This window comes from Fusarium tjaetaba, assembly GCF_013396195.1.
Source record: "Fusarium tjaetaba strain NRRL 66243 chromosome Unknown NRRL66243_c0000015, whole genome shotgun sequence".
NCBI classification, from domain to species: Eukaryota; Fungi; Ascomycota; class Sordariomycetes; order Hypocreales; family Nectriaceae; genus Fusarium; species Fusarium tjaetaba.
Genome location: NW_023501211.1, coordinates 88,284 through 112,264, shown reverse-complemented (window position 1 = coordinate 112,264; position 23,981 = coordinate 88,284). Strand labels below are relative to the sequence as shown.

The window sequence follows — 23,981 nt, the reverse complement described above, 5'->3', positions numbered from 1 at the left end:
GGAAGTGGAGTGACTAACATCCAAAACTAAAAGTAAGGTCGCGTCGCGCGCACGGAACACGCCTCCGCTTATCACAAGAACATCTCTCCTACTACGTGTCTAGCCTTGAATTTATCGTCGCCCTCGAGACTTTGCTGTCTTTACGTTAGCTAACTCCATCGCTCTGGGATTACCATACTTGCGCTACCTCCAACGGTGCTGGTAACGCATCGTTCAGGCCTTTGCTACAGCAAGCGCATGCGATGCGGTGTTAGGACCATTACGCACCCCAAATTTCGTATCCCAGGCCAAATAGTCACAGCACGCCGTCTGCCGAAGCATTATTGTTGGGTTCACTCCTACGCCCTCCAGCTCCTTCAAGAGAAGAATTCAATCGGCGGTTTTTGTATAGCGCATGATGGCGCGTCGTCGGCGCGTCGAGAAGCCTCCTCAAGTGGTGGAGGAGGAGGAGGAGGAAGTCGTTGAGCGGGAGGACGAGCAAGACCAAGAAGAAGAACAACACGAAGAGCGCGACCATGACTCGGAGAATGAGGAGGAGGGCGAGCAGCGCAGCTTGACTTTCGACGAAGAAATTTCCTGGAAACCCGCCAAGCCAATTCCTACGAGCACTCTAATAAAACGACTCGATAAATTATCCAAGGAGCTCTCCGATCTTGATCAAGGCGCCGCCGACCTGGACTCCATCAGGCATGTGGCCAAACAATTGGGACACCGTAACCTACTTCAGCACAAGGATGGTGGTGTAAAGGCATACACAGCATGCTGCCTTGTCGACATTCTTAGGCTCTTCGTTCCCGATGCTCCTTTTACCGACGACCAGATCAAAGTGTGTTTCGCACGATTCTCCATTTGTACCTGTACCATGCTGACATGCTCCAGATGATATTCACATTGTTCATCAAGGATATCCTGCCGGCTCTGCACGATCCCACAAATCCATATGACAGCCAGCACAAATACGTTTTGGCATCCCTTACGGAAGTCAAGAGTATTTTGCTCCTCCACCAAATCTCAAATTCTGACGATCTACTGTTAAGGCTCTTCAACAGCACATTTGACGGAGTGTCGGCGTCTGGTTCTAAGGCAGCGTCTGAGGAACAGGTCGCTAAAGATGTTGAGATTCACCTGACAGAAATGCTAATGCAGTTGATTGACGAGGCCGAGAGTGTGTCAGCTTCTGTTGTCGACGCGATTATCAGTCAGTTCCTGAGAGCTGCTCCTCCCGGTGGAAATCGACATAAAGGACAGAACGGGAATCAATCCACTCTTCTTCTCAAGGAGGAACCACCAGCATATGTTATGGCGAAAAATATATGCAATGGATGTTCCGACAAAATGGCACGTTACGTAAGTCAATATTTCAGTGACGTTATCCTTAACGCTTCCGGCTTCGCTACGAAATCCAATGGGCAGCGACATGCGGATGATTCTGATGATGAAGACGGGACTCTTGGCCCATCAGAGGCAGATCTGAGGAGTCTCCGCCAAGCCCATCTACTCATTCGCGAACTGTGGCGAGCCGCCCCGACAGTTCTTTCCAATGTAGTACCGCAGCTCGATGCTGAGCTTTCAGCCGACAATGTGCATCTTCGTCAAATCGCCACAGAGACAATTGGCGATATGGTTTCAGGCATTGGCGCAGCGGGACCACCACCTCCTCCTTCGTTGGAGCCAGCGGCTTATCCTCCCATAAAATTACTGGATGATACTCCACCCCCGGCCGTCGAGAACGTCTTGACAAAACCTTACTCTCCTCAGTCTTTTGCTCAAACACATCATGCCGCCTATCGCAACTTCGTTGGGAGAAAGAACGACAAGGCCGCCATCATTCGTGCCGCCTGGATATCTGCTGCCGGTTATATATTGGCCACGTCTGCAGGAGGCATTGGTCTCAGCCGTGAGGAGGAGAATGAGCTCATCAAGGCACTCTACGAAAAGCTTAATGACAGCGAAGAGAAAGTTCGACTGGCTGCGGTACAGGCAGTCGAACTGTTCGACTTCCGCGATATCGTTCTGAAACTAGGAGCTCTCGGAGGTGTAGAGAAGACTGGCTCAATATTCGCCAGTTTGGCCGATCGATCTCGTGATAAGAAGCCTGCCATACGTGTTGAAGCCATGGTTCTACTCGCAAAGTTGTGGTCAGTTGGTGCTGGGGAGATTGCTGATGGGCAAGAGGCTGTCATATCCTGCTTAGGCGGTGTGCCTTCCCGTATCCTCAGTGTGTGGTATATCGGCGACGAGGATCTCATCATTCTTCTTGAACGGGTCATGTTCGAGTGTTTGGTCCCTTTGAAGTACCCCTTCATAAAGGGCGCAAAATCAAAGGCGGCCTCTCAGTCACAGACGGCCAATAGCCAGGCGGATCAGGACAAGATTCGCGCAGAGAGGATCTTACTGTTGCTTAAGTCATTGGATGCGTCAGCCAAGAGGGCTTTTTTCATTATGCAGGCTCGTCAGCCCCAGGTTGCCAAGGGAGTTGAAGTGTTCATTCAACAGTGTGAAGCCTATAACGGTGGGGTGATCAATGCGAACGAGGAAAAGGTCAAAGCCGCCTTGAGCAAGACCTTCCAGTGGTTCGGTGCTTTTTTCCCGGATCCGCTCAAGGTCCGTAGCGATCTCCAGAAGTTCGCGAAACTCAACGATCGCCGTTGTTACCAGCTTCTCAAGTTCATTATTGCATCCGATACCGAATATCTCCATGTTCGAAGAGCCATTAAGGAGTTGATTGCCAAGGTCCAAAGTAACCCAGGGTCATCGAGCTGTTTGGATACCCTCATCCCTCTAATTTACCGGGCCGGCTCTTTGATGTACAATCGAAGTCACTTGGCTACGATCATGAACTACTCCAAGAATGACAAAGCTGGATTCTCTACAGTTGCCCATGAAATCTTAAATGACATTTCACAGCGGAATCCTGCGCTTTTCAAGGCTCATTCGGACAATCTCAGAAAGGAGATCATCAGCCAAGCACCGTCAGGCAGCCAGCCTAACGAGCCCGCCGTGGTGGATATTCTCAAGGCATATTCGTCCTATTCCAAAAGATATCCCCAGGAAATTACCTATGACAAGAAGTTCATACAGGTTCTTATGGATTACGCCTTGTGCGGTGTTCCTGCCAGGAGTGCCAAGTATGCAGTCAACATTCTGCTTGCTAAGAACGATGACAAGAGTAAAGTTACTGCCACTGCTCTTCTGCAAAGAATCATGAAGGACTTGAAGTATGGCTCGCCGCATTTCTTGACGAGACTGGCTGCAGTCAGTCAGCTTGAACGCCTAGCACCAACAGTCACTCTGGACTTTGATGAAACAATCAACGACCTGACAATCAAGCAGATTCTGCGTCAAGTACATACCGATGACCATAACCCCGAGGTTTCATGGGTCGAGGATGAGGACATGAACGAGGAACTGCAAGCGAAGTGTCTTGCCATGAAGACGCTGGTCAATCAAGCGCTCGCCAATCAGGACGATGATGACTCCCTGACTCGAGTGAAACTGGTCTTTAAACTCCTGAAAGAATTTGTGGTACAAGAAGGAGAGTTTTGCAAAGTCAAGGATACTCCATTGGCTCACAAAAAACGACTCAGACTTCTTGCTGGACTTCTGATCCTGAAACTATGTACTGTCAAAAAGTACGATGACGAGTTTGACCCCGCTAGCTTCAACAAGCTTGCAGAGCTCGTGCAAGACACAGAACTTGAGGTTCGTCGTCATTTCATGGAGAAATTACAAAGCTACATCACTCAGGGAAGACTACGGGCAAGATTTTACACAATGCTCTTCTTGGCTGCTTTCGAGCCAGCAGCAGAACTCAAAAGCCGGGTAGAGACCTGGTTGAGATCCAGAGCACGACTCTTTGCTCAAAACAAGACTCACGTACTCGAGGCCATGATTAGCCGTTTCATTCCTCTACTCGCCCACCATCCTGACTACAGCTCTGACGTTGATGACCTGGCCGATTTCGCCAACTATTTCGTTTTTTATCTTAATGCTTGTGCGACAGAAGAGAACATTTCCTTGATCTACAAGTACGCGGAGCGTGTCAAGCAAACACGCGATGCACTAAACCCCGAGGCTAGCGAGCGGATATACGTGCTGGCTGACATCGCAATGGCAGTTACACGCAAGTGGCAAGAGAGGAAGAACTGGGTTTTCCAGGCTTATTCCGGCAATGTTGGCCTGCCAAGCGGTCTTGTGCAAAGCTTGCCATCGAGTACCGTTGCCCATGAGATTGCACAGAAGCAATATATGCCAGAAGAGCTGGACGAGAAGTTGGACGAATTGCTTAAAGCTGCCGATCGCAAGAAGGTTTGTGCTCCTTAGTCACTATGAAGATTACTTCTAATGATTGATCATAGAAACGAAAATCAACGGGAGAAAAGCAGGATCCTCCAGCAAAGAGGGCGAGAACTCAAATCAAGACAGTCATTCGAGAGAAGCGTGATAGCAGGCCAAAAAAGGTCTCGAAACCTAGGAAATCCAAGCCAGTCAAAGACACACCACCGCCTTCAGAACGTCGTCGCAGTGGTAGGGCTCATAAGGTGTCTGTCTATACAGAGCGAGAAGACGAGGAAGACGAGGAGGAGATGCTGGAGGGTGTAGCCGACTGGGAATATCCAGAAAACGATGGTGAAGGTGGCGAGGCCAGTTCAGGCGACGATGAGTCAGAGCTCTCGGATGCTCCCCCAGAGGAAGATGAAAATGGCGATAGTAATAAGGCATCGGACAACGACGAGCCTCCAGAAGCGGAAGCGGATAAGCCCGAAGAAGCCCGATTCAACGGAAGAAGCCCAGCTCCGGCACTGAAGAACAGGGGTGCGTCTAAGCCAGCTGTCAAGGCTAGAGAACTTGCAGAGGTAAAACGACCAACAAGGTCGACGAGGCCACGACGAGGCAAGGGCACAGACGATATGGAAATTGACGCTGACGAGTAATCAAGGGGCCTAAGTACCGTGGTTGGGATTACAGGATGCAAATATATTGAAATCATGCCTCTTCTATTATTGTTGGGTCTGATCTTCTCTCTTATATAGATACAAGAGTGGTGACAAAGTTGATGAGATTCGGGGAGTCCATTTGACTTCTATCATACAGGGAAGGGAGTCTTTGGTTTGTGGTTAATTGTCTTGTCGTATACCCTCTCATACGGGACTCGAGCAATAGCATTTCGTTCTCATGGCATTTCAGTCTCGATTTGCAATTCGTGAGTGACCTTTCATGACGTATGTACCTAAAGGGCCAGTCATAGCTATACATGTCAAGCATGAGAAACATGCGCTCTGATATTGATATTGATATTTCATTCCATGTCCTAGCCCAATTGTACAGCGCCCAGTTCTCCCGTAGACTCCAAAATGAATAATAGACCAACCTGAAGAGGGGGAGACAGCTGTTCGTTTCGTCGGTTCCTCATGACCCCGTCATTCCCTTCTCTGCTCACAGAACTCGAGGCTTTATGTACAAAACAATGATGAAAATCCACCAGTCACAAACTCTCTGTCTTTGAAACTAAAAATCCCGAGGCCATGTAAATTTGCAAAGAACCAACAACGCCCCTTTTGTCATCGAGCAAGATGCAGCCCAAGACAACAAGGCCGGGCAGTAAGGTATACGTTACAGTGGCGAAACCTCTGTTTCACATGCTGCTCGAGAAGCACCCTCATAATGAATCGAAACTCAAGGATTGGCCTCCCTCGCCACGCGCTTAGCAACAGCATTCTTGTGCCCTGAGAAATCGAGATGGGTCTCAAACTTCTTAACCGTCATATCTGGGCCAGGTGTATAGAGCTTGGTTGTACAGTCCAGGCAGCGGATACGCGGCAGCCAGGCATATTTAACACCTTCGGGCAGAGGCTGGCCTTGGATAGGTAGCTCTGTCACGGGGTGCAGAAAGGAGTACTTCATCGTGGCCTCGAACCTGTCGCCACGGTTATAGGTCTTCTCTAAATCCTTGAGGGCATTGACAAGCCATTCCGGGGCCGGGGGCTGGAGAAGCATTGCAGTCAGTACCACTGTCGATGTGCGTATTATTCAAAGGCTTGGTGACCTACTGATGGCATGTGAGAAGACTGTCCAGGAACTGTCGGAGGGGCCGGTAGCCGGCCAAGTTGGCCTGGCGGAAGGGACGAGGATGGAGTTGCTGAAGCGTGAGGGATAGCGCTGGACGGGGTCGAGGGTGGCGGTGGCATGGATCTTGAGGGAGTGGAGGAGCTTGGTGCTCGTGGGAAGGACACTGGTGTCTGAGACGGCGGCCTCAAGTCTGAGTAGTCGCGGTTCATCAACCGCCTCAGCTTGTCGCGGGACAGCTTTAGTGTCACGATCAACTGCAAAGGCTCCTCTGTTTCCTCTCTGAACCGGCGGGAGGTCCTAGTCTCGTGGTGATGTGTAATGGCACTCGATTCAGGGGTTTCAGACCGGCCGAGGTTGGCCATTCTTTGCTGAGCTGCAGATGCAGCACCGCGCATACCTCGTGTTCGAGCAGTACCACCCGTGATTTGTGAGGGGGCGGGTGAATCAGGAGCTGAATCGTCGCTATCATCTGAATCAGAGATCTCCCCATCACGTACAACGCGCTTCGCCCTGGGGCCAGCAGCCCGTTTGAAGAGTCTACTCTCGTCGATGGTAGCTGCAGCCCCAGGCAAAACAGAAGAGACGACCAAAGTTCGAATGGTTCTTTGCCGCTCTCTAAGATCGGGCAGCTGGGGACCTCCTCTTCTGTTGATCGATCTCTTCTGGCGACGCTGCTCACGAGAGAATATCGTCTCATTCCGCTCCAGATCTGCTTCGCTGAGTTCGTAGAGATATGGTGCGTATTCCTTGGCCTGCTGCTGCGGTCGGAAGACCGTGGGCAGAGGAGTCTGGAGAAATGCGCCGACGAGATCAGGGTCTTCGACTGGCCGACCATCGAAAGGATGGCCGACGCTGTATAGACTCCTGGTAAAGAGCTGTGTCTGCTCTCGAATACAGTGTGCGATGGCGGTTGTAAATTCGCCAGATAGGGACAGATCCCGAGCCATGTTGGCAGCAAAGTCCTCTGGCGAGTTTGACGGGTTATTGATTTCCCATTCGAACTGGTCAACAAGGGTATGCTGGCCAATCGTGATATTCAGCTTGACGAGGATTCGCATCTCGTCGTTTTTGTATGCTGAATAGGGGAGCTCGGGGTCAAGCGCATCATCTTCTGAGTATACCAGCGGGTAAAAGTCGTTGAGCTGCTCTCGCATTTGATGAACAACCTGCTCGTACACCGGTTGAGACGCGGGTGGCTTTAGGCCCATATCTTCGACAAGTTGCGCGGCGAACAATTCGACCTGGAGAAGCCTCTCGTGCAAATTCCAGGTAAAAGTATCGCGCAGCTTGATCTTATCCCACTCGATCTCTAAGCGCAACGGGACCAGCTCCTCGTGCTGCTCGGCCTGCTTCAGCATATCCTTGCGCTTGTACTTGAGGGGTGGCGTCGTTCGTTGGCCAGGTCGGGGCTTCTGGGAGGGATAGATGATTCGTGAGGGTCCTTGGTTCTCTGTGTATCCATTGGCGAAGCCATTGTAGCCCTCGCCGTAGAGCCTCGACGGGGGGAACCATTGGCGGTACTCGGTGCGGACCTGGCGGTATTCTTGGATCTTGTCGCGCGTGTCGCTCATTATCCTGCGTGTCTGGTCGAGCTGACCGCCGAGCGCCGCGGCGGCGATGGCATCGCGGGTGATGTACCGCTCGACCATGAGTTTATCGAAGGACTCCTTCGTGCGCACCGGCATATTACTAGGGGAGTTCGAGGAGGGAACATCCTTATCTGCGCCAGTGGCAGCCGAGCCCGTGGCCGGCGCCGAAGACGTTGACGCGGAGGGCTGAGCGGCCATGTTCAGACGGTAACGGGGGCGCGGATCGCGGTCGCGGGTCGCGGCGCAGCGGAACTGCCGCGTCAGAAAGGAAACAAGCGAGAGTTTACAACTTTTTGTGTTCAGTACGCGGCGGATAGTTGGATGTCTTATCTGAGCGTTGACCTTGGCCGGTGGAATCGGCGTTGTTGGGTGAAAGGCTAAAGGTTAAAAAGCGCGAGGCGACAACCTTAAGGTAGGCTTGACGATTTGTTAAGTTCAGTTAACTAAGGTTGCCAATGCTGGTGCAGGCTGGCCACGCTGCGACGGGACTGGGACGGAGTTTGATCAGCCAGGGCGTCCTGTGGCTGCATGTAGTTGTACACTCTTTAGACGTGATGTTCTGTGGGAACTGATGTATCTCGACTCGGCTGCGCCACTTGTGTCTGTATCCAGGTGTGGCTTGTAGTTCGGTGAGTTGAGGTACCAATGGATCTGACGTTTTATGCGTGCTTGTAGTATCTACCTTGGCCTATCTGGCTTTACTTTATCTGTGTTTTGGCTTGGGATACCTCATGTTACTATACAGTTCGCAGTCTATAATCCTAAGAACGACTGATACTGAATATTCTATCAAATGACAATGCCAAAGTACCTGCAGCATATTAAATACTGCAACTACAGAGCTATTATTACCAATCATATTTATTTTCTTGGCCAATTGTGAAATTTGTCATATGTATGTGGTCTACAAGCTTTTAAGTTTGAGGTTGTCATGTTGATGTTGACGTTTGTGATGTGCAACTCATAAAGGCTGGAGACAAACAGCTTGCACATGAAATGTATATCTAACTGAATACAAGTTATCAAGTTATGATACACAAGTGATCCTAATAAACCGCCCTGAAGCCATAACCCAAACTCAAGAACTGTCAATAGGCGCGGGACCTGGGAACTCTAGGGTATGTACCTTAGCCAACAGAGGCTGACGACGGATGGGAGGGGCCGACAGCCCAAGGCTAGTACTCCGTAGGTAGATGCCCAATATAGAAATAGCCCAGGGCTGGATGAAGTCATGATTTGTGGCATGGATGTGTTCATTGCCCCTCATCACCAAGACTGCTTGGTTTGTTGCAATAAATGAATGATTTGTGTCGCCAAAAAGGTGGCTATAACGTGAGAAAGTGAACATGTGGAGAAATACAGAGCACATGTTCAGGCTTCTTTGGATATCAGAGAAACCATTTACTGAATATCGTCGGCTTGGATCATCATCAAGAATTGCTCACGGACGCTCATGTCTGCCTGCAAGCATGTGGCGGCTGCTTGCGCACACAAATACGCCCACTACATGGATATTTATTCGCTGATACTAACTTAATCTGCAGTCGAGGCATCGAGGAAAGGCATGAGCCGGGGCAACAAGAGGCCAAATATGTATACAACGACTACAACCCACGACAATATCCAGGTAGATACCTAGGTAGGCAGGCAAATGCCTGATGCCGAATCCGGAGGATAGTTGGTAATAATAAATAAACACTGCCTCTTCAGGCTCTAGGTATCTTCCACCAAATATCCCCATACCTTGGGTAGAACAATCCAAACCCTGTTGTCTAAACCCTCGCAGCTCAAACCCCACTTCCAAGTCCCCATTCCACACTGGGCGCTGTTCGTATTGGATTGGATTCTGATTCTTGTGTGCGCGTGCGACTGACCCGACCCGACCTGACTTGACTTGCTCAAGCTTTCATCCACCTTTCCCCGGCATTTGCATTTGCAGTTCTTCTTTCACCTTTTTAAACCTAACGAGTCAACAAGTATTGCCCATCATGTCGTCCGAGACGAAGGAAATCGGTGAGCTCCCCCCCCGGAAAAAGCCCCAATTAGCTGTCCCATCCAATCCCTCCTCTTCCATTCCATGTATGTAGGATCTCAGAGCTCCTTTGTAGCTATGCCGTGCCCTGGGCGACTGTCCCGTCAGAGGCACACGACTGACCGTTGCTACCCCTCGTTGCTCCTCACTGCCCCGCCACCACACAACAACATTTACTGCGAATGCCCTCGTCATCAGCACCCCGCGATGGCCTCACACGGGCACACCAATTTCGTCGCATTGAGCTCTATTGTGCTGACATAACCGCACAGACTACTCTCTGGCCAACCCAGATACCCTCACCAAGTACAAGACCGCCGCTCAGATCTCCGAGAAGGTTCTTGCTGAGGTGTCCAAGCTCGTCGTTCCTGGCGCCAAGATCGTCGACATCTGCCAGCAGGGTGACAAGCTGATCGAAGAAGAGGTTGCCAAGGTTTACCGAGGAAAGAAGATCAACAAGGGTTCGTCGCACACGCAAAACTTGGTCTGTGAGACATCGCTGAAGCTGACACCGCTTAAAAGGTTTCTCTCACCCCACTACCGTCTCTCCTTCGTCCTACGTCACTCCCTACACTCCTCTCACCTCCGACGAGGCTGAGGCCAACACCGAGATCAAGGATGGTGAGGCTATCAAGATCCAACTAGGCGCCCAGATCGATGGCTTCGGTTCCATTGTCTGTGACACCGTGATTGCCACCCCAGAGGACAAGGCTGGCGACAAGATCACCGGTCGCACCGCTGACCTGGTTCTTGCCAACTACTATGTAAACGAGCTTCTCCTGCGACTGATGATCCCCCCTGGTCTCCTCACTCAGGGGAGCGAGGAGGAGAAGGCCAAGGCGGCCTCTCAGAAGGCCCCTACACAGGCCAAGATCACCAGCCTCCTGGAAAAGGTCACCAAGGCCTACGAAGTTAACCTCGTCGAGAGCACCACCTCTTGGTTGTTCGACCACAACGAGATCGAGGGTAGCAAGAAGATTGTCCTTGCCCCCGCGGAGGGCACCAAGGGCGAGGGTGTTCCTGAGGTTGGTGAGGTATGGGGTGTCGAGACCGGTGTCAGCCTGGGCTCGGGCAAGGTGAAGGGTCTTGATCAGCGTGCTACCCTCCACCGACGCACCAACCAGACTTACGGTCTCAAGCGACCCACATCGCGAAAGATCCTCAACGAGGTCCAGAAGAAGTTCGGCATCTTCCCCTTCAGCTTGCGACAGCTTGAGGACGAGCGTGATGCCAAGTCTGGTGTCGTCGAGTGTGTCCGTGGCAACGTATTCCGCCAATATGAGCTAGTTGGTGACAAGGACAACTCCCCTGTTGCTCGATATCTCACAACCCTCGGTAAGTCGCACATCGAGTGGTTGACCAGTTCGAGAGTTGATACTGACATTACATGCAGCCATTACCAAGAACGGTATCACCAAGCTTGGTGGCCCACCCCCTCTGGACCTCGAGAAGTATGAGTCCGACAAGAAGATTGAGGATGAGGAGGTTCTCAAGATCCTGGAGCAGCCCCTGGCCAGAAACACTGGCAAGAAGAAGAGCAAGCCTAAGAAGAAGACCGCCAAGAAGGAGGATGACGAAGAGTAAAAGAAAACGACAAGATAAGACGAACAAGCTGGAGAGTTGCTGAACAATTGATGAAAGAACTCGAGGATATGCAAACAAGAATCAAGTCAAACAGGTTGCAAACCCAACATTCAGGCTCACGAGCATCTCCACCGTTGGACGAGCTGTGCGGATGAAACCACTTCCATCGAACAGAGTGGGCAGCTGGATGGTCAATATGCATGATTGGAATCTCGAAAAGTGAAACCCACCGTGTTGGCCAGGTGGACTGGCATGACCAGATATATATATATAAGTCTAACACAACCTGATACTGATCAACCATGGAATTCTGTCTCTGTGATGCATGTTTGCAAAAGTTCAACCCAACTGATTGAATCGTCAAGGCATACCAAGGCAGACTGGGCACAATAGCGATGAGACTGACAAAGATGGTTAGCGAGCGAGAGGCAACATGACTGAGAATGCAAATTAGGGAGAGCCCACGATACTGCGCGCGCACGTATGTTTCTGCGCAGGGGCTGAATGCCAAAGTGCTGAGTGAGCGTGAACCACTCTTTGTCATTCCCGCTGATGGAGCAGACCCCCTGATAGCATATGGGTTATGACGGTATATGGTAGCAAAGTGCGGAGAAGAAAGGCCAGACAGTAATCGTCCAGTTATTGGTGATGTGGCTGCCTTGAGTACCGGGACTTGCAGATAAAGGGATGGCCCAGTTGCGTCGTCGTTGAAACACAGTACAGTACCAACAGGACCATGCCAATTTGATGTCTATTACTGTCGACATAGGGAATCATGTACCTGTCGCACTGTCAGCTGCAGATATGGAGGTGAGCCAAGCCAGCCCCTATTTATCTATTCATACAAACAACATGATGAGTGACGCTACTCTCGAGTGTTACTACACATACAGACAAGATAGGAGGGTGAAAAGAAAAAACAACAAGAGCTGGAAATAAAATGCTTGAGAATGTATGAGCTATCAGGCTCCAGCTGCACTCAGTAGCACATTGAGCGTGAGCTGCCTTTGTGGACGGGTTGGGGAGTGAGTGTGGGTGGCTGATTGCTGGGGGCGAGGGAGGAGAGCTCTACTGACCTGGGCTCTATCTATGACCTGGGCTCTATCTATGACCTGGGCTCTATCTATGACCTGGGCTCTATCTATGACCTGGAAGCTCAAGCTATTTGACCTCGGGTAAGACGCAGAGCTCTATGCGGAATTGCGTAGAGAAACTAACATTAATCCAATGGAAAGGGTGAAAGAAAAAAGAATCCATGAGGTAAAAATGTAGGAAAGGAGGCGAACCCGGAAAGAGTGAGCATATCCAATGCCCATAAATAAGTACTAATGTACCTAAAGCCAGGGAGGGTGCCTGGAAGCTTCAGTGCTACCTACAGGAGCCGCCACTGAAAAGTAACCAGTCTTAGTGGAGGACCTACCTACCTAGATCTACTATATGAAGCTTCCATCCATTAGGTGCAGAGCCACCTGATTTCCATCCCATCCCGTCCCCTCCTGGTTGACGAAAGTAGGTAGTACCTTATTTGTGGTCTGTACTTTAACTGCCACTTATAAATTAGGTAGGTATTGAATAAGAGGCTGAAAGAGAAAAGGGAAACAAGATAAGAGAAAACCGACTCTGCAGGTCAAGAACACTCTTTTCTCCCCGTTATCCCTGGGTTACCTTCCACCCCCGGTCCCTTGCCTGTCCGACCCGCGCCGTCAGCTCCGGTGCATGCATGCACTGACACTGACTGACACTGGGTCTGGGGTCTTTTTTTTTTTTTTTCAAGGACTGACCTGTCGAGGCGAAGAGGCAGGCAGGGCGTTGACCATAGCACAGCAAAAGCCGAGTCTCAACCTGCTACCCACCCACTCTCTCTTCAACATCATCATTCCGCGTTCACGACCTTCAAAACACGCGATACTGTTGCAGTAATTCATGCTGCTTCCCAAGATAAAAGTATTAAATCACCTGGAACCCCCCCTATTGTACATTTTATTTCAAGAACACTGCTAACCGAGCAACCTTTTTAGCTGGCCTAGAGAGGTGCGCTGCCCCGTCCCGCGGCAACTGGCACACGCAGAGAGAGGCACAAACACAACACACCACCACCATTACCAGGTCAGGCATGCCAAAGGCCGGCACAATGATCTCGTCAAATACCAGAACTACACGATCTCGTTACTCTAGTCCCGCGCAATCACAGAATACCAAATGGAATGGAGTGCTAGACGCGTCTAAGGGGGCTACCGAGGGTTCAAGAGCTTTCATGCAGCGCTGGCTAGAGCCGACCGTGCAGAGCAAAGCGAGCTTCGAGGATGATGGGCTGGTTCGATATGGGGTCGTTGAGAACATGGCGCCTCTGGGAAGCCTGCCCAAACCCAAGAAGACGGGACCGGAGACCAACTCAGGAGTAAAGAGGATTATTTTGCGGCCTTCAGGGGGAGGTGCTGCCAAAAATGTAGCGCAGATGGGCTCCAGCGACCCAGTGGTGGATGTTGACGTGGATGTGGATGTGGATGTGGATGGGGATGCGGAGGCGGAGGCGGATGTTGCGATTACGGCGAGAGCGGCAGACTCCTCCCCTCCACCTGTGGCTCTACCCCCTACACCGCCACGGAGAGTATCTATTGTTCTCAAAGACGCGGCAGCAGCAGCTGACGACGAGAACGATGAAGACTACGATCCGAGTCGACCCAAGAGACGACAATCAGGACGCACATCTCTAGGAAGACGGTCGCGACGCTCCTCTGCCGGTCGCAGAAGCTCCATCGTGACCAAGCCCTCAGTAAAGGAGGCAAAGGAGCGCAGAGAGTTGGAGAGGGAGCCGAAGAAGACTGCAAAGTCGGCGGAACGGGCCAAGTCTTTCAAGGAGCTCGAGGCGGATGAGGAGCTGGAGGCAGCAGGGGCAATCACAGCCGAGGCGACGATTCACGCAGCTGAACCTGTAGAACCCGAAGACAAAGAATTCACGGACAAGGTCGTCGAGGCTGCAGTGGACGAAGCCCTAAAGCACTATCGATATCCGACTGCGTGGGCTCTGCGGACCCTATACGACGAGAAATCAAGCGACCCGCGGTTCGTTGCCATGATCGAGGAGGTATTCACGCAAACGGCAGATGAGGCTACGATGCAAAAGTTTTCAAGAGAGATGCAGAAGAAGAAGCGAGAGGGCAAGAAGGACAACCAAGGCTGCTACTACTTCATCCCTCCAACGACCAACAGCAGATTCACTCCTCACAAACCCAAGGCCGCGCCGTACGGCAAACTCCTGCATCACAATCAGGTGGAAGAGGTGGTCGAGGTTGTAGAGGTTGGGACTGAAGACGAGTCAGAGGTGCATATTCTCGACTCGGAGGAAGCAGAGCAAGTGAAAAACGCGGATCGACATCCAGTTCGAGCTACCAAGAGGGCAAAGACATCTCACTCTCGCGCTCACTCTTCTTCCCATCACAGCAATACCCATACCCATACCCATACTCAGACTCACGCCCACTCTCACTCGACCCGCAACACGCCACGGAAAATGTCTTCAAGTAACCTACCCCAAACACCCTCGCGCAAGCGAAACAGACGAGATTCGGCATCCAGTGATTCCTCTCTCTCATCGGCCCTCAGTCTCTCGTCACCTGAGGCCATGATGGGCAGCCCAAGCCCTGTCCGTCGAACAGGCACTGGCAACAGTCGCCCCGGGCCAGCTGGGCCCGACTCCAGTGATGCGCCAAAATCTCGACCAATCACCACCCGCCGCAAATCACTCGCCTCCAAGGGAGGTGCCAGCAGCAAGGCCAAGGCCAAGACCACCAAGCCTGCTGCTACTAAGCAGCCATCACCCTCAGCTCCCACACTGTCCACCTCAGACATCACCAAAGGCATCAAACTCAAACCCACTGATGCACCCGCAAGTGCGGCCATCAGCGTGAGCGCCGACGCCAGTATGCCAGGAAGGGTTTCTGCCGGCCAAATCTTCCCAAATCTGCCTACAAAATCAAAGACAGCAAAGAACAAGGGATCATCATCTGCCCTGGCTCCAGCTCCATTCTCGGCTGATGACGCTGGCCATGATAACGACGACTCCTTCTGGGATCGGAGACGCGATGCGCAAAAGTTTGCCAACAGTGTCACGGCGACCGAGAGTTCTATTCGAGGGGGAGACGAGGACGAGGACCCCTTCACAACTCCCGCAAAGTCGACGAGGAAGACGCGTCAATCCATCGCCGCCATAGGCTCTGCTTCAGCGGGAACAACGAGATCCACGCGCTCGGCGAGCAAGAGACCTCACGACGAGATTGACTCTGCCGTGTCCCCTGTTGCCTGGTCTTTCCAGCATGATGACAGCTCAGTCGGAGGATCACGGGCTGCGACGCCCACGCTACGCCCCCCAAAGAAGCCGAGAACTGGCCTTCGTATCAAGTCATCGTAAGTTTACATCTCAATCATCATCTTCATCACCAGCTACTTGGCGCGCATCCCAAAATTCACGACTATTGCCATCGCTCTATCTACTTCACCTTTGGATGAGACTCATGGATGCGCATGTGAGATCATTTATGTCATGGCTTTTGACTCTTGGCTTGTCTTATCTTCAGCCTCTAGGTTTTCATCCGGGATGACTGTGCCGTGACTCTCTCATTTCATCATCATCAACATTCTGCTTTGGTCGGATTATGCTAACTATGTATGATTTCTAGTCCTGTCAAGAAGAGAGGAGGAACTGCTGCTGGTGTCCCTCGGCCACAAGGAGAAGCCCTAGCAACCAACGGCGTAGCCAAAGACCAGGTATGTATCTTTTTTTTTTTAATATTAGTTTTGCTCATTCATTCATGCTGTGCAAATTCGCGACACCCGCCCTAGACTTGACCATCAAGATTGGGTCGTCAACATCATGGACTTTGCTGGGAAATTCACCAGATGGTGGCCAATTTTGCGACTCTGTCTGTACCTTGTGCATTGTCTTGCCGGGCCAAGGCCAAGATGGCCTACCACTCACTACTGTACGGGGTAATTTCTGGTGGCCCCCGAAGATCCGCTTTTCCGAGCCAGCCCCCAGCAGTTGAATCAGCAACCAGGAGCCGGTGACCAGAGAGAGAGCCAGGGACATGTTGAAACGCGTAGCGCAGCGCGTTGTATCGAATTGCACAGGCTGAATTGAGTATACTTAGCATGGCTCGTGTTTGGCTAACTCTACCCCCTTTCTCCAGGTGTCGGACAACGACGAAGATTGCTCTGCCTGCGGCGCCGCTGGCGACGTTGTCTGTTGCGATGGATGCCCAAGGTCATTCCACTTCGAATGTGTGGGCATGATACCCTCGGACCATCTTCCCGACGAGTGGTTTTGCAATGAGTGCCTATACAAGCGATACCCAACGCGCATGCCCCCATACAAGGGTGTCTTTGCCGCTGCCCTCATCAACCTGGAGAAGAGCATTCCTCGCGCATTCAGCCTCCCTAAGAAATTGCAGACCCGCTTTGAAGGCGTCAAGGCCGGTGCCTATGGCGAGTACGAAGAAGTCACCACCGCCAAAACGACCAAGTGAGTGATATTCCCCAATAGCAACTTCAATTCTAGACATGCTGACAAGGGCTCAGGAGGAAGAATGGCTACGAAGAGTTGCCCGACTTTTTCAAGCAGCGCGACGAAGGACAGGCTGTGATCTGCCACGGCTGTCAGAAGCCTGCCACAGATGTTCGAGCCATCATTCCTTGTAGCATTTGTCCCTTCTACTGGCACATTGACTGCTTAGACCCCCCACTCGCTGTCCCGCCTGTCCTCAAGACCTGGCGATGCCCTCTACACCCAGAGGAAATAATGGCTGAGGTCCGCTCATTGGCACCTGCTCACCGTTTTCGCAAGATCAAAGGATCGCAGACCATCGTACCATCTCTCACACGAGGTACCAAGAACAACGGGTACATCGAAATTGACTGGGAAGATGAGCCCGAGCCCACGAACAATTCCGGCTGGCCGGATCCTGACTCGTTCGGTCGAGCTTACAAACTACCAGCAAAGGGCATTGTCCTTGATTTTATTGAGCAGTAGGTCCATTACTCGTTTTTTGCATATTCAACTTTCTGATGTCCGTACAGGCTACGTCGTCAACACGCTGGCTATGGTCCTCGCCATGAAGAACCCAGATGTGTGTCGTATATTCCAACAACTGGAAATGGCCGAAGTCGACCCCTTGCGGGCTCTGAGTTACAGCGGACTGTCGATGAAATGCAGTTAGCATTGACCCTGACCAGTCTCAAAGAGCGCAAGTCGGACGGCGTTGACCAACTGATCACGGCCCTTGTGGTAAGTCGTCCCAACGAAATTGCCTCACCTCACCACATGTGCCACCTTACTGACGATCAATCAATCAGCAGGAGACAGCTGATGCTGGTGTTTTGTCACTCATGGCTAAGGCAGATGCCAGTAATTTATCTACTGGTCATTTGACAGAGAGCGACAAGCTCAGTCTGCGTGTCCTCCTAAATCAGATGGATTCCATGGGGACTCGCATCAGACATCTGCTTGGTGAGCCAGAGCCTGTTGGTATTTCCGCTACCATGCAAGACCAGGATGTCATACCGAGCATCCTTTCCCCACAAGACTCAGCCATTGCTGAGCCGCTCGACAAGGTTACGGCACATCCTGTCACGGAGCCCACGCCCCCTTCTACCATTGACCACGCTGAAGGCTCTATGGATCTCGACTGAACAACCACAGCTCTCTCACTCTCACTCGTACTCGCACTCTTGAGTTTCCACCTTAACATTCACATGGAGTAATTGCGATAAGATCGGTTCTCTGCTCGAATTCACCATAGTCTTTTCCCTATCCTAATTCATTCTCGGAGGAATCAAACAGGACCTTTGTACGGATCTCTTCGACCTCTGCATGTATCTATGCAAGCGCCTAGTGTAGCATTACGCAACCACTATCTGAAGCGCCGTCTTTTCGCGCGACCTTTTTGACTATGGAACGCCGAACTCTGGAGGGCTTCGCTATTTGAATCACGAACCATGGTTATAAAGACGATCTAGATGCTCTTTGTCCCCATCAAGTCAATGTTTGTTAGTTCGGCCTCGTCTGAAAGGGACCGTAACCCAAAGGCAACCAAAACACACACGACCACCCCGCCTCTGAGCATCACAAAAAGCCCAGGCATCGTCTGAGCGGTGCCATTACTTCATTATCTCATCCCCCCTTTGTTTCTTTCTTTCCGATTTCTATATTATGCACGAAACCACCCTTGATTCCCCAGTTATGGTGGATATGACATTAGTAGCAGCTAGTAGACACAGGGTGTTTCGAGATCGAGATAAATAAGTGCTGCACTAACTACTCTTTATTTGTATCATAGTTGAGAGTTGGTGAGGAGAAAAAGCGATATTGATCGATTGAAGCTCCTGGGACGGATTCAGAGGCTGAGGCGATAGAAGTATTTGCTAATATAAGAGAAACATGAGACTGAAGACGAGCTATTGAATCCTTCATTATCCCAATAATGGCCATCCCCTGACGAAACGTGATATGGTACAAAATGTCAGAAAAGTCTGCCCCCTAAAATCTGCTTCTCTTTTCGGGTCACCCCGATGCCAATATCGTTATGTGCCGTAAGTCTATACGTCTTCGATCCAGGTTGTGCACCACAGGAACTCCATAAAAACATCAATTGCTAAGTCGTAAAAGCTCAAAGACGGAGATACGTCAGGAGGCTCTTGCAAATCTTTTAGTTTTAATATACAACAAACCTCGAGGAGGCATGGCTTGCAAGGTTAGCCACTCCCACCCAAGGGTTGCAAGATGAAATCGTGGCATCGTCCTTAATTACCCAAACAACCCCCCCAAACCAAGCCTACCATCGTGTCTATCATCAAACGCTGCCGTCGGACTGGGCCAGACCTATAAAAAGGACTCATCACAGACGCAGCCACCAATGGCTCCACAGTGACAACAGACCTAGACCCAACTGCCGTTTTGAACAAGAATCGTAGTGTTTTATTCTGTTTAGAGTTTTCCAGGGTCTCCAGGTTCATTCAGTCGTAGAAGTAGCCCTGCCTCTCCTCCATCTCTTGCAAAACTTCCAAGACCGGCCTGAGACGAGCTCTGCAAGAAGTAGAAGGGAGGTAGGTATCGAAACAAGAGGACAAGACATCCAAGTCACGGGCGAAAAACGTCAGCCTTGGCCGAGTCACTATGACAAACACGGTCGTCTTTGAAATGTGCATCCGTAGCCGTTGCTCAAACGCCGCTCCAGCTCCCCAATGGCTGCATGCTAGAAATGATTTGAAAAAAAACGAGAACAAACCCCAAAGATCCAGCGAATATGGTGTCGGCCACCCGAAGGGGCGCGCGAACTGCGGTTGACTTGATCATCTCTGGGAATAGTTGATTAGCCCCCTCTTCTTTGTTGCCCATTGCGTGACTGAGGTTGTCTTACGCGGCCTCGTCGAGGGTTACCCTGCTCCTGTTGCTGCATGTAGCCCATGTTGGGCATGCCTCCCATGTTACCATAACCATAGTTGCCCATTCCCATACCAAATCCTGGGGGTGCGAATGGAGTCTGGCCAGCGGGCATCTGGGGTATCTGTGAAACAGGCGGTTGGATGGGACTTCCATTCGGAATGTTCTGTTGGCGGTACTGGTCGACAGATGGGTTGGGACCATTGAAGCCACCATAACCAGCCTGCATAGGAGGATAGTTGAAATTCATGGGTGGCGGCCCTCGATTCATCATCTGCTGGTACTGCATCTGTTGCAAGTTGGCAGGCATCGGACCTCCGGGTGCGTTATACATCATGCTCTGGTTGAACTGAGGGAATGCGGAAACGCCTCCATCAGCAGGCTCGTTTCTCTGGCCGCCATACGGCATATCAAATCCAGGAGGGTTAGTTGGTTGGTTCATCGGGTTATAGAAAGGCTTATTAGAGTGCGCAGAATTGGGATGATGGCCATTCGAGTTTGCCTGTCGCGAGGATGGACGTTGGCGTTGCTCAGCATGTGTACTAGCATCCCGGTTGTTACCAGTGCTGCGAGTCGACAGGCCAACCTCGTCCATCAGGCGCTTGTAACCTTGGTTGGGCTGGGCCTTGATTCGCAGAAGAACATTCTTGACATTTTCAACAACCTGGTTGCGGATAGACTCGTCAAAGAAGGGCGTGGTAAGAACCTTGAAGATCAGTGTAGCACCGCATTGGTGGTCCTTCAGAATGGCTTCAAGCACTTGGTCATTAGGCGTGAAGAACAAGGCTTGAAGGATGGCATCGCGCGCATCCGCCTCTGCCTTCTGATTGATGACCTTGAGCACTGTGAGATAGGCAACCTTGTGGGTGCAGAGATGAACCAGATAAGGCACTAGCTGGGGCGACAGAACTGTGCGACGTTGGGGAAAAGTGCAAGTGTCAAGGAACCAGGTCAAGAGTAGTGCACCATTAGCGTTGGTTGCCAACTGCACGCTGTTTAGGGCAATGGCAGCAGCGAGCATTCGCTGTTGGTCCTTGGTCGAGTGATGGCTCTCGAGGCATGCTCTCATGGCACGAGCACCATACCGGCCCTGTGAAATCTCCCACATGCGGGCAAGCATCGTCTCAAAGATGAAATCATTGTAGGGGGCACCAAACTTGAGACATCCTTGGAGAACATAATTGCCGTATTGGTCCAGGAAAAGAGGAATAGTGTAGGGGCGGATGTGCTCAACAATCAAAGACATCTGCGCGGGGGTCTTGCAGACATCAATGATCTTCTGGGCCGCCCAGGTACCGTTTTTGTGCACCCCAATCTCGGCCATATGAGGCGCAATCTCGGACAGCATGGCATCGCGGAGTTGATCGGAACAGTGCTCAAAAAGCTTCTGTACCACGGTGTTACCAAGATAGTCGGACGAGAGCTCGGCAATTTCCGGAAGCATGTCCACAGCAATATTCTCAATTTCAGCCTGAGACAAGCTCTGGTTATCAATTCGCTTGCGGATATCCCGAAGCTTGGGTGCGTCGTGAACACGAGTGTGAGCAGGCTCGCGGATAGGCGGGATTTCCTCAACAAATGAGTTGAACTGAATAGCCGACTGCAGGTTACGAGAGATCCTGAATCTATCCTCTTCAGACGCGCCAAATTGCTTAACAATATCGAGAATATTAGTGGTCATATCACGGAGAGCAGGAGCCTTAGGGGTTGCGTTTGTGGTGGAAATGGCAGGGGTAGTATCGCCCGCTGGGGTACTGGCGTTCGTGCCCTGGACATTATCTTGTCCCTTCGCAAATGGGTCAGGGCTAGGGGAAGGGAACACTCCGTCGTGGCCGGGAGTGTTGGAAGCAGACGGAGGCTTGGCGAAGTTGATGCGTATGGGACCAGCACCGGGAAAGATTTCCTTGCTGTTCATGCTTGCCTTGGCAGAGATGGCGCTTTCCACCCTCTCGAAATTGACGAACCCGCAATTCTTGTGAGTGAGGACACGAGCTGACAAGATGGGACCGTGAGACTTGAACATCTCAATCAATGTGGAAGTGGTTGTGGAAGTGGGAATGCTACCGAGCCAGAGTGCGCTGGTAGGACCCTCAAGACCTTGCTCGTCAGCACTGAGGAGACCAGCGTTACGGCTGCTTGATCTGCCGAGGTTGATCCCAGCAACGGCCTGAGGAAGATCCTCGTAATCCTTCTCGTCTTGCAGTCGAATCTCAGCAGGGGCAACAGAGTTAGACAGGTTGGAGTTGCCGGACATGTATGTTCTCATAAGTCGACTTCCAGGAGTGTCCAAGACACCAGCGGTACGCGCGCGAGGACGATTGGCCTGATTGGCAAAAGCCTGGACAGCGAGATTGTGGTTGTGAATCGCAGCGTTGGTAGCGGCCAGCTGATCTTGCAGAGCTGCCACATATTGGGGGTCGAGGGGCATTTCATTGTCGTAATCATCTTCGTCATCGGCATATTTGTCCTTGTTGTTGACCGAGTAAGATCGGAAACGGCTTGCTTGCTTCGTGAAGTCGAGATTGGCAAGGTAAGGAGTAGCAAGCTGTGCTCGGGGAGGTTGTGGGGTCTCTGCAAGTCCAAGATAGTCCAGGGTTCTCATATGAACATCGGACTCCCCGCCTCCTTCTTTTGAGAATTGAGATTGGGCTGGCGAGCTAGGGCCGTTAGAGCCGACACTGGCAATGCTGGCTAAAGTGGAGGCTCGCTCGCGTCCCACACCTGTCGGATTCCAACTGCTGAAGATAGAGGGACCGAATGGCGAGCTGGTTCCAGGAATTGGTGCAAACTGACTTCTCTGAGGCATGGAACCTGCACGGAGTCGTGAGAGTAAGGTTGAGCTGCTGGAACTATTCTCCTGTACATCAGGATTAGGAGAAGGCGACTTGAAAGGGCTCTGAGTTGGCGTGGGCCTGTTTGTCTTGGCAGCTAGGCCAGGAATACCGATCATGCCGTTAGCTGCACCTCCAGGAGAGAATCGAGACGGCACCGTTCCAGCTCGAGCGCGCCTTGTCTGAGGCATTGAATCCGGCGTAGGAAGCTGGGCAAAGTCCGGGAAACCATCGGTTGGGGACTCGGGAATATTCTCACGTAGTGGCGTGGAATTGCCGCTCGTGGGGGGGCCGCCCCAAAGGCTTCCCGGCATACCAGGGACTCCTTCTTGGGCCTGGATCTCGCGAGCTCTGTAGGGTGGGGCCAGTCAGCGTCGGCGCCATCAACATAGGACTAAGAAGAGCATCGGGTTGAGACCTAGGAAAGCTCGGTATCCTGGGGTGGGGAAGATGAAGGAAACGCGATTTGGGGGCAGACGAACCTCTTGGAGAATAGACGGCTTGAACCAGGGATTTCGTGCGACGGAGAACCAGCCCCAGATCGCGAGTTGCCCGCCATCTTACTGGAAGGGTTGAGACCACCAGACAAGCCGAATGGGGAACGAGAAGGTGGAAGAGGATCGATGGGGGAATTGCTGGCGGATGGGGAACCAGAACGAGGTTGACTGCCAGACTGAGAGGCGTAGCCGAGAGCCAAGTGTTCGGATCTAGAAGTTGACATTATCGATTATCTAGCCGACCTCATGAGACGGTGACACAAGCAAGCGTCGGGCCGGATAGTTGATTATTATTTCTCAGCGGCAAAAATTGATAAATCGCTGATTGAATCAACGTTTAGACGTTTCTAACGGCAAAAAAGGACAACCCCTAAAGTAGAAACTCGCCGGGCGAGAACAGTCTAGTAGTTGTGTTTTCGACGACCTCGAAGCGATGGACGAGGGAGACGACAGCGTGGAAGCGTCGGAGGATGTTCGAGCGTATTCGAGAGAAACGGGGGGCTGGATTTAAGGAGCGCGATGCTAACAAGAGAAAATCCAGGAACCGCCGGTATTACAAAGGATGCTCGTGCGAATTGGAGGAGGCCTGTCTGAGCCGAGAGCAGGGTCGTTATTCTATAGCTGAAGAGACCGAGGGGACTAGGGCAAGCAAAGCAAACTGCTGCTCGGACGAAGATGCAATTGAGGTGGATTTAGGTGTGGATGTGGATTTGGACAACGGTCGTCCAGCGTCGTCCGAGCCCGCGGCTTGAGAGAGGGCGCAAAAAAAAAAGAAGACAAGGGAATGTAATAAGGAGACTATTTCGGGCGGAGGGCAGGAGGGCACAAACAAAGATATGATCAATATACAGGCCTCATTGAAGAAGTACAAAAAAAAGGAAGATTTTTTTGACTGGGCCTGGAGAAGCAGACGAGACGAGCGCGCGATTATGGGGAATGGGGCAC

The 23,981-nt window shown here is 51.6% G+C and overlaps 5 protein-coding genes across 5 annotated transcripts; 3 read left to right on the top strand and 2 right to left on the bottom strand.

Moving 5' to 3' along the window:
* Positions 1-397: 397 nt before the first annotated feature.
* FTJAE_598 (sister chromatid cohesion PDS5) lies at positions 398-4,934 on the top strand (the record flags this gene model as incomplete). Its single annotated transcript, XM_037352544.1, has 3 exons — positions 398-826; positions 880-4,308; positions 4,359-4,934. The coding sequence occupies 3 exons, from the start codon at positions 398-400 to the stop codon at positions 4,932-4,934; spliced, it is 4,434 nt and encodes a 1,477-aa protein (XP_037212300.1).
* A 742-nt stretch (positions 4,935-5,676) lies between these two features.
* On the bottom strand, positions 5,677-7,856 carry FTJAE_597 (Snf5 subunit; the record flags this gene model as incomplete). Its single annotated transcript, XM_037352533.1, has 2 exons — positions 5,677-5,985; positions 6,051-7,856. The coding sequence occupies 2 exons, from the start codon at positions 7,854-7,856 to the stop codon at positions 5,677-5,679; spliced, it is 2,115 nt and encodes a 704-aa protein (XP_037212299.1).
* A 1,790-nt stretch (positions 7,857-9,646) lies between these two features.
* Positions 9,647-11,274, top strand: FTJAE_596 (methionyl aminopeptidase; the record flags this gene model as incomplete). Its single annotated transcript, XM_037352522.1, has 4 exons — positions 9,647-9,737; positions 9,963-10,151; positions 10,213-11,025; positions 11,084-11,274. The coding sequence occupies 4 exons, from the start codon at positions 9,647-9,649 to the stop codon at positions 11,272-11,274; spliced, it is 1,284 nt and encodes a 427-aa protein (XP_037212298.1).
* A 2,131-nt stretch (positions 11,275-13,405) lies between these two features.
* On the top strand, positions 13,406-17,958 carry FTJAE_595 (essential subunit of the histone deacetylase rpd3s complex; the record flags this gene model as incomplete). Its single annotated transcript, XM_037352511.1, has 6 exons — positions 13,406-15,678; positions 15,951-16,038; positions 16,461-16,792; positions 16,849-17,295; positions 17,347-17,554; positions 17,623-17,958. 6 exons carry the CDS (start codon positions 13,406-13,408, stop codon positions 17,956-17,958), a joined length of 3,684 nt encoding a protein of 1,227 aa, XP_037212297.1.
* A 1,679-nt stretch (positions 17,959-19,637) lies between these two features.
* FTJAE_594 (RNA binding protein) lies at positions 19,638-23,260 on the bottom strand (the record flags this gene model as incomplete). Its single annotated transcript, XM_037352500.1, has 2 exons — positions 19,638-22,890; positions 23,022-23,260. 2 exons carry the CDS (start codon positions 23,258-23,260, stop codon positions 19,638-19,640), a joined length of 3,492 nt encoding a protein of 1,163 aa, XP_037212296.1.
* Positions 23,261-23,981: the final 721 nt, after the last annotated feature.